The sequence below is a fragment of the Hesperophylax consimilis genome, chromosome 13, assembly GCF_061612785.1.
Source record: "Hesperophylax consimilis isolate HC1 chromosome 13, BYU_Hcon_1.0, whole genome shotgun sequence".
NCBI classification, from domain to species: Eukaryota; Metazoa; Arthropoda; class Insecta; order Trichoptera; family Limnephilidae; genus Hesperophylax; species Hesperophylax consimilis.
Genome location: NC_142848.1, coordinates 3,154,865 through 3,172,542, shown reverse-complemented (window position 1 = coordinate 3,172,542; position 17,678 = coordinate 3,154,865). Strand labels below are relative to the sequence as shown.

Sequence of the window (17,678 nt, the reverse complement as noted above, 5' to 3'; positions counted from 1 at the left end):
ATTCTAATTATTACAATTATGTATATCCACAAAGTGTTTTCTACATGTGAAAAACATATAGTGAGGATGTTGTAAGGTTTTAGACTTTCTTTTTGGTTTTTATGTGGGTTCCAACACTAAAAAGGTTGAGAAACAATGGCCTATGTTAACAATAATTCTCTACCCGCAAGGATTTAGGATAGATTCCTGGAATTCGTAATATCATTATCGCAACGAGTCGAGGCGACGTTTCGTCATATTTGAGAGTCTTTCACTCCAATAATTTTGAGAGTCTTTCACTCCAATAATTTTTCATAGACATTGAGATACTTGTGAATATGCTTACCGAAGTGATTATTTTTATTAAGTAATAAGTGCTATTATTATTAAAGAGAAAAATTTGGCTGAAGTCGTGAAGGACTCAATTATAAATCAACTTCACAGAAAGGCAAAGAATTAAGTACACAGAGTACGTCGAATCAGGTACAGGTATAGCAGAGAATCGACATTTAACGAAAAATTGTATTTGCGCCCATCGTCAATTTGTTGTTTATCATTTTATGAAGTTTGAAACCCTCCATCCTAAATCTTTACCCAAATATCTAAATTTTATACTTACATCTATATATGAGGCATTAATATAATCTGAATCCGGCTGTCCCTCTATCGTGTTAAGCACCACTCTGTTGTAATCATCTGAAACAAAACAAATCTTAAATAATAATTTATCGGATATACATGCATTTTTTAGGTTAGCTTTACACAGGAGGACCTTAGAAAAATAATTCCCCCCCCCCCAGAGCCTATGTCATCTTTGCGGATGCTGTGTTGAGGGTCTTCCTGAGGTAAAAGAAGGAGGGGAAGTTCTGCGAAGGAAAAGGTATGAGTGCCGCGTAGAAATTTGAAGGTCAGTGTGTTCAGGAATGACGGACGTATGAATCCATTCGTCCCACGGCGATGTTCCGTGAGAGTACTGTTACTCAAAAGGTCTCCCTCAACCAGTTTATCCCGATCCGGCCCGCTAAGCAGTAGGTGAGTAGATTAGACACACCCGCCTCAAAGACCCGGACAAATCACCAAACGTAGCAAACTACTTGGGGCGACCTATGGCATAGGTTTGGTTACCCGATAAATGGTTCCCGGGGCGGCGGTACCCATTCCCGCCCATATATTATTTCGATCTAAATGGAAACATTATTTGAATCTGTTATCCCTGGCATGTTCTAAAACACAACATGCGCATTAGAGTTGTTAGGGTAGTGTTCTTGAGTTAATATTTAAAGGGATTCACGGTGGTAGTAGTATCACTCCCCTAAGACCTCTGAAACCCAGGAGCGCAGTTTTAACTCAGGCTATGGTTTCTATACCACCTTACAGATGTCGGTAGAGTGTGTAGATTTTTGTTATTATTTTTCAGTTTATGTAGTTTTAAAACATTTTCATAGGTGGCAGTAGTAGCGCCACTTGACAGAGACAACACGACGGCTGTATCCAAATGGTTACGTGTAACAGCATATCTCTTGGTCGGCAGCTCAGTACGAGCTCCTGCCCTCGCCAGAATAACTCTCTAATATAATTAGTCTCTTATAGAAAGGACGTATGTCCTGCTAGATTGAAATTATTGTAATTGTCTCACGATAATAAAGTAACTCGTAATCTTTGACTGACCGAAATATTTATTATAAACTCCCAATCATCAGGTGGATTCCAATTTAAGACAATTAACGATACAATGGTATACATAAATTAAGTTTGTTTTTAGGCACCTTCAAACCAAAGCTGTTGTTTAATTACTTACAATCGTATGTTCTTACCTATAAAAATAATACAGATACATAATTTATTTATTAAGAAATTTATGTCAAAACGATTCTTCCTGACACTCCGCACAACGCACGTGAGTCGTTCTTCTTACCCGAGCCTGGAGAGTTTTGGAAGTATTTTGAGTAATAAAGTTTGCTGATATTATTCGTACATACAAAATGTGATGGTATTGAGCATTTAAGAATTAGTTGCAAGATGACATTTTAAACTCTGAATTTTAAAAATGAGATCATCAAATATGAAGTTTAGTAAATAGGTCCTAATGGTTAAGACGCCTGTCCCAGTAAGACAAAAGATTCTGGGTTTGATTTCATGTTTCAATTAGATTTATTAGTATTATCTTTTTCTTCTATGATATATTTACTGATTTATTTGTTATCGTTTGTTTTCGCCAATACTATTGCTTCAAAATCCAAGATATTTCGCAAGTATATGCGCTAGACGGAGGTAATTAAAAAAGTTACCTGTAAGACACATTGATCTGCATTTTTTGCAATTTATCGAAACCCCAATCCCCAAGATGCCCATCTATTCTTACAAGAACGCCAATTACTTCTTCAGCGTACAGTGGAACTATAATATAATAGATTTAGAAGAAGCAAACAGAGATAATAAATGAGAGTTACAATAATGTCCATCTTCTCGCATAAGATGCACGGTGCTAATAAGACCCAACCTTCTCAATTTCATTCCCCCACCCACTTTTCTCTGCATCACTCATGATCTGACTCTGATAAAAGAGTTAAGAGTAAATGAGGGAAAATGTGATGTATGGTAATAAGGTTGAGTATTTAATAGATAGATGGCGCTAGTCATAAAGCTTACTCCAGAGTCCGTCAGATGTAGCTAGGGTGTAACAGGTACTTGTTATATTATATTGCCAGAGAGCAAGCTCCTCGGGAGCCAGAGAATTACCTAACCTCGGGTTATGAACAGTGTACTTTAATCCAGACCTTTTTACTGTAACGTAAATAAACACAATCATAAGAAGAACTTTTTACTGATTTCAAAGAGTTTTAAAGAGATAACACCGAACGTCTGCATAGTAAAGGCAAATATAACAGAAAGGAAGATTAGGAAGTAGGGAACCTGGCTCTTTGGATTTGGTCACTGAAAAAAGCTAAAATCATTTAACGAAAGCTAGAGTATCGAAAATACTTATCAATACAAGGAATAATAATATTATAAATGTGCCCACATCGGTTTTTGAACCGGTGACCTCTGAGTCTAGAATTGTATTCCCATAACATAAGACAGTAAGCTTATGTTAGACAAAGCCTTGTCTACCATAATACAAAGATATTCATAGCATGGCAGCAAAAAATAAATGTACCTATCAAAACAATCATTTATTTATTTATTTTTAAACGATCTAAATGACAGAGTTAAGTAAAAAAAAAATATGATTAATAAACACGATAGTAAAAACAATTTGTGGTTACCATGTTGATAATTGATATTAAATTTTGATGTACACGACGTTCGTTATTTTATTTAATTAAAATGACGTAACAAAATGAGTTTGCTATTGTTGAAGAAGCATCTTATTATGTAATACTACTGAATGTACCTTTATAACTAGGTTAAATTAGGTTACAAGGCTGATACAGATATAACCCGCCCTTAGGGGATGAATGGTAGCGTGTTCGTGGACGGTACTCTAGAAAACAGTCAGTCTCTCACTGTCGATTTTAAATTCTTAACGAATAGTAGCTTCTAGCTCCTCTTACCGTAGAGCAGGAGTTGAGAAACTTTCCAGTGAAAAGTGTCGGAAAATAAAGAAATATACTGTCATATAACAGATTTTAGGCGCAAAGATCCTACAGTTGCCAACTTGAGTAGCGGGAATTATCAGGCTAGTTGCTGGGTCAAACGTAACGCGCAAAAGATCCGCTACAGTTCCCCCCACCCCCGGCGACCGAGCTTCTCGTTCCTCCTTCTTACGCGCCGACCTCTGACCTAGCTGGACGTGTGTTCGTTTCGGCGCCCGCGTTCCAATTCGCACCGCTCGGCCGAGAAGCCAAATGTACGACAATGTCGCGCTTTGAACATCGACAGGCTGGCACCGTTTGTTTGAAACACGGCGCACCGTCCTGCAATCAACAGGATACCCCGACAACACCATGCTGTGAGTCTCTTACATTTCCTATTACCCTTGAATGTGTCCGCTAATAACCTAAATTCGTCCACGCTGCCTGTCGGTCTAGAGAGAGCTGTTAATTATTTCCCAGAGAGAGATTAGGGAACCCTTTGATGATAATTCTAGTTAGGATGTAACAACCTGTATTCTATTGTCATTCCCCCATGTAATGTCCATTTTGCCGCTCAAATACAATGTTGATTTATAAAAACCTAACCTCTTTCATTTGGGGATAGCGGTTGTATGGGAGTGTTTTGTGTAGACGGTGGGATATGGATTCTTGAGCCCCGCGCTGACCCCGAACCCTGACTATGAGAGAGACGTCTCATGCCCCGCTTCTGAGCTGGCCGAGGGAAAGTCAGGGCCCCCCCAGGTCCGACGCGCGACACTGGCGACCAACTTAGGGCAGAATTTTTTTTTAAACATATCCTTCCCGACTGCACAAAATTGCCTTTACGATTGCCCCCAATTTGAAAACATGTACTATGCAATTTTGTTGCCAAGCGCATTTTCGCCGCGAGAACTTTTGTTTGTTGTCAAGCGCATTTTGCCGCGAAAAAAATAACGATAGGAATCCTCTCGAACGAATAAAAGAGACGCGCGAAATTCCCGCCAAAACGCTGTGATAACGAAAGTTTGAACATAATGTTTCTTCAATAACATAGATTCTGTGTTCTTTGTTTAAACAAAACAAACCCACTGTTTTAATTTCGGCATAAATTGCACCATAATAATAACAGTCAGGATTTAGAACTGTGAAGCCAATTTTTACACCGGAAGTGATTTTTTTTAAAAAAAAAGCACAATACACCCAACGGCCCATCGAAGCTGATTTCTAAAAAATATATCAGCTACAACCTGTAAAACACAAATAATTCTTTATCCCGATTAATTATATAGGTACGGTGTTTGTCCATATTCTTTTTTCAGCATTGACTGTTATAAAAGTGATTTTAAGTGAATTGTTTCAAATTAACTTCAGAAGTGCAGTGTTTTTTTTGCAAAGAAGTGCTTTCTCGACGCAATAATAAGAACGTGTGTTCAATCTCACGATTTAGTGCCAGTAAATGAAGCAAATATAAAATCTTTCCATCAAAAGTGTTTTTTCGCTTCTAAAGTGCTGTGTTTTGTGCCTTTTTCGTGCCTTTCCTCGAGTGCAGTGAATATAAGTGCGAATAGTGCCCACAAAATTAAATAATGCAAATCCTAAAGTGTCCCCCTGGCCAAATTTTCTTCAAAAAAACTTAGAAGAATTTCGGAGTTTTTTTTTTTCCTTTTTTAAACCATTTTTTAACAATGAATTCCAATCAAATGGCTACATCTTTGGACATGGGTGTCATTCCCAATGTACACAACTTATCCAAAGTGCACCTACAAGCCGTCTTAAAAGACAGAGGAATATCACCACTAAACAAATCAAAGTCGGCATTGAAAGCATACGCTTTGTTATTCAACAAGAAGTTCATCAGGAAAATAAACCTATCCGTTGCAAGTGAAGACAAGGCACCCAATACCCCAGTTTTGGAAATCCCCGTTTCTAACAAAGAAACCAGGACACATGTTACAGTAAAACAAGACAATGCACCCATCACGGCACAAGAAAAAACATACGATCTCACTCCTTGGAAGATCAAATATAACGGTGTTTCTGATGTACTGGATTTCATTGACCGAATCGAAGAAACGGCCTCAATTAAAAATGTTCCATTTGACGTGCTGCAGAAAAACTTTATAGAACTAATATCTCCAGAATTAATCCCGTGGCACCGAATACAAAAATCAAAATGCAAGGACTGGAATAAACTCAGATCAGCCCTGATCACTAGCTTCGGCAAATCAGAGGCCCAACACAGAATTAAATTATCGTTACTATCCATTAAACAATTAGTAAACGAAACTGTGGCAACATTCATAGAGAGGGCCGAGTCCATCAACATCAAACTTTCCCACCCTGTCCCGGAAGCCGAATTATTACCAGTTATAACTGATGGCCTCCTACAAAGATATGAAAACATTATCACCTCACAGAAAATTGTGTCGTTGGCCCATTTAAACGAAGTTTGCCTCATTTTGGAATCCCACCAAGACAGGAAAAACAACAAAACCACCACGGACAATATCACTGTACCAAGCCGTCCTTCTGGATTAAAACCAGAATTTGACAACAAAAAAGTTTGCTCCTTTTGCAAAAAAGTAGGTCACCTAGCTACCACTTGTTTCAAGCAGGCCAAATTTCTGGAAGCTAAAGAACCCAGAACCTTAAAGAGACATCGCTCCAGGGATCGTTCTCCTCCACGCGACGAACTGCGTGAAATTTTCAAAAAATCAAGAAATAACATGGAAAGGTTGCAAGACCCTCACTTTGTTAAACCTCAAGTGGATTTCTCTAAACCCCCACCGAATTTTCACGCAAGAAAACCAAAAAACTAAATAATAACCTCTCAGGTATTCATTCTGTACCAAGGTCTAAGGAATGGACTGATTGGTTATCACACATTAAATATTTTAACCAGACCTTAAATGTTTCTTCGGTTTGTTGCAAACAAGCTAAAGATGGAAGACCTTATGCCCTTTTCTCCGTTAACAATGTCCCCTTCTCTGGACTACTAGATAGTGGTGCATCTGTTAGTTGCCTTGGCAACAATGCCCACCTGCCTTTTGTTAACAACGGTTTTAAAGTTTTTTCCAAACCTACACTCGTGACAACTGCGGACAATGCTCCCCAGACAGTCATCGGTACTCTGCAATTACCAATTAAATGTAACAATAACACAGTTACAATTAACTTTCTAATAGTACCCTCTATATCCCAGAATTTCATCCTTGGCGTTGACTTCTGGAAGGCTTTTAACGTTGCTCCACAAGTATTTAATACTCTTGGCCAAAAACCTCCGGTCGCTCAAGTTGGTGAGATTCGCACTATAATTCCTCACGAAAACCTAAGCACTGACCAGGCTCTCCAATTAAAGGAAATGATCAACAAATTTGAATCAATATCTTTCGAAAAATGCGGACTGGGTTTAACTAATTTGGTAAAACACCACATCAAAACCAACGGCCCACCAATCAAGCAACGCTACTACAATTTAGCCCCCCAAAAATTGAAACTTTTAGAAAATGAACTTGATGAAATGTTGAAAATGGGAGTGGTAGTTCCCAGCAGAAGTGCTTGGACCAACCCAACCCTTTTGGTTTCAAAAAAAGACGGCTCTGCACGCTTTTGCCTCGACAGTAGACGATTGAACTCTTGCACTGAAGCCGACGCGTACCCACTGCCTTTCGTTCACGCAACTTTAGACAAATTACGCAATGCCAAATTCATTTCTTCCATTGATCTAAGCAAAGCTTTCTGGCAAATACCTTTAGATGCGGAATCCTGCGAAAAAACTGCTTTTGTTGTACCTGGTAGGGGAATGTTCCACTTTAAAAGGCTACCTTTTGGTCTAAAAAATAGCCCCGCCGAACTACAGAGGCTGATGGACAAACTATTCGGCCCTGAAGTTGACAACAACCTATTCTGCTACCTTGATGATCTCATCATCGTTAGTGACACCTTCGAAAAACACCTGTTAATGCTGGAAAAAGTTTTTCAACAACTTAAATTTGCTGGTTTAACCATCAATTTAAAGAAGTCTGAATTTTGTAAGTCTCGCCTGCGTTATTTGGGATTCATTGTCGACGAAAAAGGTCTGAGAACAGATCCTACTAAGGTGGAAGCAATGGCAAATTTCCCCCGACCCAAAAACGCGAAAGAAGTCAAAGGTTTCCTTGGACTTACAGGTTACTATAGGAGATTCATTAAAGACTTTTCCACTATTTCGGCCCCATTAAACAAAATTACTGGTATCCGTAAAGGTATCAGCAACTTTCGTTGGTCTACTGAAGCCGAAGAAGCTTTTACGACTTTAAAAACTGCTCTTCAAACAGCCCCTGTCCTGAATTGTCCTAATTTTGAACTACCTTTTACCCTCCATACGGATGCTTCTAACGTAGGGATCGGTGGAGTCCTAACTCAGGAATTCCCCGATGGCGAACACCCGGTAGCCTATTTTTCCCGCACCTTGAATAAACACGAGAAAAATTACGGAATCACCGAAAAAGAGTTACTGGCAGTATTGGATTCTATTCACCATTTTCGCGGTTACATAGACGGTAGCAAATTTACTGTAGTCACAGACCATAGTAGTTTGAAATGGTTGATCTCTCTAAGTAATCCCTCCGGCAGACTCGCTCGCTGGGCTTCTCGCTTGTCCCAATACACTTTCAATGTCATCCACCGTAAAGGTGCGGACAATATTGTCCCAGATGCCCTGTCAAGAATTGAACTTGCCACATTAAACATCGATACAATTGCCTCTACCCCATCCACAAAAGATGAATGGTATCTCAAAATCTATGAAGGATGCAAAAACAATCAACAAAAGTTTCCCAATTTTATTATAAAAGAAGGACAATTATATCGCAATTGTAAGGCCCCACTGTCCATCCTTGAAGATTACTCTTGGAAACTCGTTGTGCCCCTCGAAAAGAGAAAACAAGTAATCATCAACAATCATAGTGCCCCCGACTCTATACACCCAGGAACCTTCAAGACGTATAAAAAGATTTCCTTGAAGTATTACTGGCCTGGTCTTTTCAAGCAAGTTCGCAACTACATCTCCAAATGTGAAACATGTAAAGCTTACAAACATAGTACGGCACCCCCTGCCGGCCTAATGGGAAAACCCAAACGTGCTGATAGACCCCTCCAATCGTTATCTATGGACCTCGTCGGACCTTTTCCCAGGAGTTATTCTGGACACATGCATATACTCAGCATTGTGGATATCTTTACCAAATTTTGTTGGATCTTCCCCTTAAAAAGAGCCAACGCCGCCGCCATTGTCAAACTTGTGGAAAAACACATTTTCATACCCTACGGAACACCCAAAACCGTAATAGTTGACAACGGAAAACAGTTTATAGCACAAGAATTTAAAGATTTCCTTGCTAAATACGGGATTAAAGATATTTATTATAATACCTTGTACACTCCCCAAAATAACACTGTCGAAAGGTATAACCAGACTATTAACACAGCTCTGGCCATTTTGGTTGACAAAGACCAACGTAATTGGTGTAAGAATTTAGATAAAATTCAAGCTGCCATGAATAACACTGTTAACCTATCCACTGGTTACACCCCCTTCTTTTTAAAACACGGTATGGAACAGGTGGTACATGGTTCATTGCACTGGAACACGAATTTCCCCACGTCAACCACCTCCACAAGCAATCCTGCCGTTGATTACGCTCATCGTTTGGAAGAACTTACTGCCATTTATAGTGAAGTTACTGATGCCCTATTGCTGGCCCACCAAAAAAGTGCGGACAGATATAACCTACGTAGGAAACACATCACTTTTAATGTAGGCGATGTTGTCTGGAGAAGGAATAACACCCTCTCTCAAGGAGCCCTGTACTTCTCTGCCAAGCTGGCACCCCGTTTTGTCAAAGCCAAGGTTGTAAGAAAAATATCGGACTTAGTTTACTACCTGTCCGACTCCTCTGGCAAACATACTGGTAATTACCATATTAAGGACATTGTAAAGTCTGGAAGTGAGGAGACAGTTGAAACTGCCCCACCACCCCAGCAACTTTAAACTAACCCATTGTGTATTATCACAAACTATTGTAAGCTTATGAAGTCTTACCATAATTAGGCGTGTAAAGTGTCAACTACATGTCAACCTATTCGTCAAAAACGAGTTTAACCTACCTTTGTAAATAAATGTATATTAACATATTATGACCATGAAATATTATTCCTGTAATAACGTTCTTTCCCTCACGACAATCGTTTTCTCTCTTTTTACGTTTTATTTTCTCACCTGTTCTGAAACTGATCATTTTAGAATAGAGACACGTTTTCGAGTTACAATCGCCGGGAAGTCGCGAACCCGCTTTTGCTTCTCAACTTCTACACTATGCAATGTTTATGTCATGTCACCCCATTTTCGTTTCATTTTGTTCCCTTCGTCGTGTTAGAAAGAACCACCCCACTTTTGTTTTTGTTCCTTGTAAAATAACGATTGGTAATCACTCATAAGAGTGCCATCCAAAAGAGTTCGGATTTTGTAAATTCCAAAGTGTTAAATACCGACCTTTTTTTTAAAAAAAAAAAGAAAACCTGTCAAGTACAGCCATTAATTCTTTCTTGTCCAATTCAACGTTACCTTGAGTATGTAAAACCCTATAGTGGTCTCAAAGGCAAAAACCAAGTAGCAATTAATCACATAATTGTCTTCTTTGTATGTACATAATTTTTTTCATTTTTTTCAATTTTTTCCTTTCAAAAATTGATGGCGTCCTACCCAAGCTCACATTTACCAAAAATCGGATTTTGACACATCCATTTTGGGAAATTGTATTTATAAAAGAAAACCAAATGTCGGTCCTATAAAACCACATACCATAACTGGACTCGCTTCAACTAAAAGTATGTAAAACCCATTAAGGTCTTTTATTGTATGACGAGATCTCGATTTCTTTTCTCTACTGTTACGTCACGTATGTCTCGTACCTCACGTTTCAACCCTACGGGACAGGTTAGTAAAACCTTACGGTTATCCTGATCTTCGAACGCAAATAATTATATCACAACGTAAATCAACAGGACTTTGTTCGATCACCGTTGCATAATATAAACACCCAACCTTTGTCTCACCATTTAACCAAGTGTTTGCAACCCAATTGCACGCTACAATGAACAGTATGTAAAGCCATTATGGGCCTGTTCTCACCCATCGCACGATGTAAGTAGAAATACCTCCTACCATCATCTTGCACCTTGTAACAAATGAAGTAACATTGAAATTGTTTATCTTCTCTATTGTTCCATCGTACGCCTCTCCAGGCTACGGAGTTAGTCAATCTAACAAATCTTTGCAAACAGTATCAAATGATACTGCTAGCTTTTGTTGAATTATATTTAAATGTAAAATTTGTCACGCGATAGGAGAGATCCTTAAAAAATCCACCACTACACGAGAAGTTCGTTACAATTACTTAATATTTATAACCATGTGTTATAATTTGGTCGTGTGACATTAACTTGCCATGAGTACCGCCTTTGTGTATAATTTGGTCGTGTGACATTAACTTGCCATGAGTACCGCCTTTGTGTATAATTTGGTCGTGTGACATTAACTTGCCATGAGTACCGCCTTTGTGTATAATCTGGTCGTGTGTCATTAACATGTCATGAGAACCGCTTTTGTGTATAATTGTGTACAACCCTGTACACGAGACGTGGAGACGTAATAATAATACTTACCGTGATTCGTGTGAACGACATAATATCGACATCGTCATCTCCTTTAAGGAACTGTTTTTACACTCTTTGACTTCTGTCTATAATTGAGTTGTACCTTGCATATACTGCATACTCGTACACTATACGTGAAGACGTTACAATACTCACCATGAATCGTGCGAACGAAATAATATCAAACCTTTATATGTGAACTACGTAAGTATTTCACAGAAACCTCTTTGTTCAACGCCAATGCCCGTGGACTTCCTGTTTTTGCTGCTTTCCAAAAAGAAAAGAAGCCCAGGAATATCTACTATCCCAAAAGGACTAGTTTTCAGCTTCACTGTCAATTATGGGGCATAGTGCCGCAGGAGTTAATCGATGGGCACAAAACCACTAAACTCGTCGTCTGGGAAACGAATAAAAAGAATCCCAGGTTTGTGAAATTGGAACTAGGGTCTGTCTTTTCTCACAATCATGTAGAAGTTTAAAACGACCCCTAATCTTTTGCCAAATACACGCAAAAGATTAGCCTCTTTAGTACAATGTGTATTCAAATACTGTTTAAAATTAATCCACTTTATTAAAATGTAAAGAGTCAGGAAATCTGCTGGTTGAATATGTTTCACTCTCACATAGAGGTTGAATTGGAAATTAGTCCAGTCTCTAGCAAATTTCGTAACTCAATTCCCGTCCTTTTTCCTCCCCCTCCCTACCCCCATGCCCTCAGGCATATGTATGAAGTGGAAAATCTGTTGTCGACCATATTTCGCCCTCACTTCGAGTTCGAATCGGTAATTGTTCCGGTCACCAACAGGCTTCCTACCTCACCTTTCACGTATGTTGTCATTTTTTTTCTCTCCTCAACGAAACACATTCATGAATTTTGAATATGTATGATACGCACTTGGCGTATCGTCTGTCTTTTCTGACAACCTTTATTCATGAATTAGTTTCCCTGCTGTTGTCGTGACTCGTTCACGAATTTTTTTGTCTTGTTCTTTGAAATCCTACGAAAATGTTACCACCTGTATGTTAACATAGGCCAAAGAAGGCCGGTTGTTTTTTCAACCAAGACAGTTTGTCATTCGGCAAACGCCAAGTCATCCTAATAAAGGATAATGTTTATGTAATCAAAACTAGTTAGGAACCTCTCTCTACCTCTCTCTCACACTCTTCGTCACTCTCCGGACCGGCAGTTAAACCTCGTTTGTTTATTTTTTCTGGACACATTTTGTTTCTCTCCAAACTTTTCTTCATTGGTCCCTAGGCAGGTAAACTTCAAGAAATTTGCTTTAATAATAATTCCCCCGGATTTAAAAAGAAGCCCAGGCGGATGCCATCTCCAGCAGCCAAGCTGAGCCTCACCTCCTAGCAGCCTGCGCTGTGGTTACAAAGGCCCCTCGACTACTACTCGCTACACACTTGTTCCATCTTGTTCCATCTTGTTCCTGAAAGCACAGACAATACCACTCATATGTATGACGTTTGTCACACCACTGCAAGCCGAGTTGTCCCACTATACTTTATGACACTCTGAACTACCTTTCGGACACGCTAGTCCCGGAGTTCAAATTTCTTGCCCTCAATGCCAATGCCAGTTATACCGTCTCTTGCTCTGTCATGCAGTGACACATACCAGGTCATGGGTGAAACATAATTACCCTTTGCCCCTCCAGTAAACACAAACTGCGCATCTCTAAAAAGTTATCCTAAGCTACATTATGCTCCGATAACCAACACATACGATCCGTGCCCACCATAATAGCACATAGGACTCGTACTGGCATAACTACGGAACCTGGACTACTCTCTCCAATGACCACTGTAACCATAGCCGCAGCCCCGCAAACCACAGCCCCACTTCGCAAACATCAACGCCCACAACGAAGCAAAGTGTTCTTTCCAAGGCCTAAGTGTACTCCTGAGTGTTATCTCAATGGGTCAGATTACAGTGATAATGTAATCTTTTAGAGTCGGTGAAATCTCGTTTCCTTCGCAACTCTTCGAAACCAAAAAACCAACGCAACGCAAACTTAGCTTCCAGACCAATGAAACCCTAGAATCACACCTTAACATTCCGTCTCTTGTTTTTCAATTGTATAATGTTGTCTATTGTTTTTTCAATTGCATAACCATGCCCTTTTGTCTTTCAATTGTATAATGTTGTCTATTGTTTTTCAATTGCATAACCATGCCCTTTTGTCTTTCAATTGCATAATTTTGTCTTTTGTCTTTCAATTGCATAACCATGTCTTTTGTTTTCTAATTGCATAATTTTACTTGTTGTTTCCACACCTGCTCTCTCCCCAAAATTATTTGCTCCAAACATGCTATGTACCCTTCCTCATTTCTCCCCACAAATATTGTTACCTAGCCTATGGCATAAGCTAGTCATTATGTTTTAGCTAGGCATCTCTCTGGCCATCCAAGTCTCTCAAACTAAGGGCAACTCTTGTTTTGTCAAAAAACCCCAAGGGAGGCACATAGAGGATCTTTTAACCCTGATGCTCCATTACCACGTCGCCCTTTTTACGAGCGCGGGGGGAGGTGTCATATAACAGATTTTAGGCGCAAAGATCCTACAGTTGCCAACTTGAGTAGCGGGAATTATCAGGCTAGTTGCTGGGTCAAACGTAACGCGCAAAAGATCCGCTACAGTTCCCCCCACCCCCGGCGACCGAGCTTCTCGTTCCTCCTTCTTACGCGCCGACCTCTGACCTAGCTGGACGTGTGTTCGTTTCGGCGCCCGCGTTCCAATTCGCACCGCTCGGCCGAGAAGCCAAATGTACGACAATGTCGCGCTTTGAACATCGACAGGCTGGCACCGTTTGTTTGAAACACGGCGCACCGTCCTGCAATCAACAGGATACCCCGACAACACCATGCTGTGAGTCTCTTACATTTCCTATTACCCTTGAATGTGTCCGCTAATAACCTAAATTCGTCCACGCTGCCTGTCGGTCTAGAGAGAGCTGTTAATTATTTCCCAGAGAGAGATTAGGGAACCCTTTGATGATAATTCTAGTTAGGATGTAACAACCTGTATTCTATTGTCATTCCCCCATGTAATGTCCATTTTGCCGCTCAAATACAATGTTGATTTATAAAAACCTAACCTCTTTCATTTGGGGATAGCGGTTGTATGGGAGTGTTTTGTGTAGACGGTGGGATATGGATTCTTGAGCCCCGCGCTGACCCCGAACCCTGACTATGAGAGAGACGTCTCATGCCCCGCTTCTGAGCTGGCCGAGGGAAAGTCAGGGCCCCCCCAGGTCCGACGCGCGACAATACTTAAAAATGAAAATACCTAAATCAATAAAATTTTATCGTCGTGGGTTGCGTCATATTGAATAATAATATTTGTACCGATATCTATTTACATAAATAAGAATGTCTGTAGCAGGCGGGAGGGCTTTTAGTTTTGGCGGGGATTTGATTTTTACACAATTATACAGTTCCGAATTTAATGAAATTTTGAAAACTTGACCCTAAAAACAAGAGAAAGACTTCCATTGGATTTCCTAAAACTTTGGGCAAAGGCCGGGAAATGCCGGGTACCTCTGCCAGTTTTCAAATAAATCCAACAATGTTGACAAAATTTTAGTGAACATCGTTGGACGTTGTTTCCAATAATTTGATGCTTTACCTATATAGTGCTAGCACACACATAGATAATAATATGTATTGCGATCGTGCTCTTCTAATGTGTATTGCGATCGTGCTTTTTGAGTATCGTGCTCTTCTAATATGTACTGCGATCGTGCCTTTTGAGTATCCTGCTCTTATAATGCGGTTGCGAAGTGGATTTGAAAAGCCGCAAATGCTTATGCAAAGTGCCGCTTGCGGGTCGCGAGCCGCGGTCTGTCGGCCTCTGCCGTAGAACTATCGCATCGATTTCCCAGAAACGAGCTTTCTAAAATCCAAAAGATCGCGTTATAAATTGAAGTTTAGAGTGAATTTATGATCACTCTCGTTCACGTAAATTTAAAAAAAGTATATTTTATCGTACAAATGAGTTATACATTTTGTACTTTTCTAATTTTAAAATATTCTATGAAAATTACAGTTTTTTTACAGTGGGACTATGCCATCACAAAATGGGTTGTGTTGTGAGTTGTGAGGCTGGGAAACGGGGAGGAAAATGAGATAAGACAGAAGAAGGTTGTCAAGTACCTAAACGGCTAGTCAGATTTTTTTATGTGACAAGAGTCCCAACTGCTCCCAACCGTCTGGAGCAAGTGAGAATTTTGTATCCATAATTAGGGTATGTTGTGAGGCTGAAAGAAGTGGGGAGGGGAAGCAGGTGGGGAGAGGAAGGGGAGGGAGTACCTAATATTCAAATCTGTCACCAAACACGACTTAAGCCATTTAAAGTAACGTTTCAATTCTGGATGGTAGTCTTACACCAGAGCGATACTGAGAGTATATTCCATCCTAGAACGTGCCCTAAGTATTCTTTATATTATTTTAAATGAATACATTGTGAAATAACACAAAACAATTGATCTTGCTAATCAAGAGCCTTACTCCTCGACCACGGAAGCCACACATGATTCAAGTAATTTCAAGCAAATGTTTCGATTCTGAATAGTGATCGTTACTGAGAGTATCTTCCCTTCTAAAATTGCTGAAATTATGAATTCAATTTTTAATTTTTATGAAAATTTTGGAAAATCGGCATAAAATATTGCTAATGAAAACGGATGCAATCGAAACACATTTAAACAACGGAAGCTTTCAGTCGGGCGCAAATATTGGGAAATTTACTATAAATGTGTATGGAAATTTAATTAAATGTTACCTGGAATTAATTAGTAAAACGATACAGGAGCTCGAAAATGTTAATTTTATCGCTTTCATATTGACAGGACTTTGATATATTACGTGAGAAATGAATTGAAATGAAAGCGAAGATTGCTTTAAAATATCAGCACGATATTATATTTAGCGATGCCATCTAGGAAGGTGGATGACACTTTATTGTTTATGTGTGTATATTATGCGTGTTTTCCACTCAAGTGATTTTCGGCATATTATGCCGAGTTTGCAAAACGTCTTGAGTGATCGCATACCATAATATGCCATTGTTGAATGTCATAATTCTTGCAGTTTTTCGTGGGTTATATCTCAATATTGTCTAAATACTAGTACGTAGGTAATAGAATATTTTATGGTAGTTTTAAAATAGATGTAAACTAGATTCAAATTTTTAAATTTTATCTAAATAAAATATACTTATCATAAAAAAAAATTATTCGATTTGTATTTGTTTTCTATATAATAATAATAATAATTTGATGACTTGTATAGCGCCGTTTTTGTGCAAAATCACCTCAAGGGCGCTGTAAAAACTTATAATACATTTCTACAGTGATCTATGTTATTACTTAACTATTTATGGAGATAATATACAGTACAATACTTACCTGGTAGGTCACTTGAGATTAACACTTAATTAACATTATCTAATTATTTATAGGCGTAATTTAGATACAGGATTTAGTACATAATTGGAAAATTGAATATAACTGGACTTTCTCTTAGGAATGGTATATTTAATTTAAGGGTACGACAGCTTAAAAAGGTGAGTTTTTAGTTTAGACCTGAATTCTGTTGGACTTGTTATGGATCTTAGTTCCGGAGGGAGTTTATTCTAAGCCTTCGGCCCAGATACTCCGAAAGCGCCAAACTTAGTATTTGGCTTGCGCTTAGGTTCTATCAGTCTGCCTACAGCTGATGATGTTGTTGATCTAAGATTTGTCTGCCTCAGACCAGTGTTTTCCGGGACGCATAGTTCAGAGATGTAGGGTGAGGCCATTTCATTGATGGATTTAAACACCATCCAGCACAGTTTGTACTGGATTCTTTCAGGGCACTTGAGCCAGTGAAGATTACGAAGGTGTTCTGAAATGTGCGAATATTTTGAAACCCCGGTTATGAGCCGTGCTGCTGCATTAAAAACTGATTGAAGGTTGTCAATTTGATATTTTGGAAGGCTGGCATAAATGCCGTTGCAGTAATCGAGACGTGAGACTACGTAAAAGTTGATAAGTAGTTTTTTTGCTTCTGTAGGAAGGTTTCTTCGGACAGACTTGAGTTGTCTTAGGTGAAAAAAACCAGTGCTTACAGTCCTATTTATTTGACTTTTAAACGATAAGTCTGAATCTAAATTGACACCGAGAAGTTTGACTGTTGTTTTTGGGATGATTTCGTTGCCGGAAATAGTAATAGGTGAATTGTCTATGAAATGTCGACGTTTGTTTGTGGCTGCCCAGAGAAACTCAGTCTTAGATGGATTGAGCTTCAGCTTGTTTGAAGACATCCAACGAGTTATTGCTTCTAGACATTCAGTTATACGGATTTTGAGACTATTGATTTCATTTGGAGCGCAGTAAAAATAAACTTGCTGATCGTCAGCGTAGCAGTGAGACAAGAGAT

The 17,678-nt window shown here is 39.2% G+C and overlaps 1 protein-coding gene across 1 annotated transcript in view; it reads right to left on the bottom strand.

The window, feature by feature from the left end:
• Positions 1-17,678, bottom strand: part of Ptp36E (protein tyrosine phosphatase 36E) — a 625,696-nt gene that overhangs the window by 151,272 nt on the left and 456,746 nt on the right. The window contains exon 6 of the mRNA XM_089638731.1: positions 599-675. Coding sequence (XP_089494857.1) covers positions 599-675 — 77 coding nt within the window. The remainder of the gene's footprint in view (positions 1-598; positions 676-17,678) is intronic.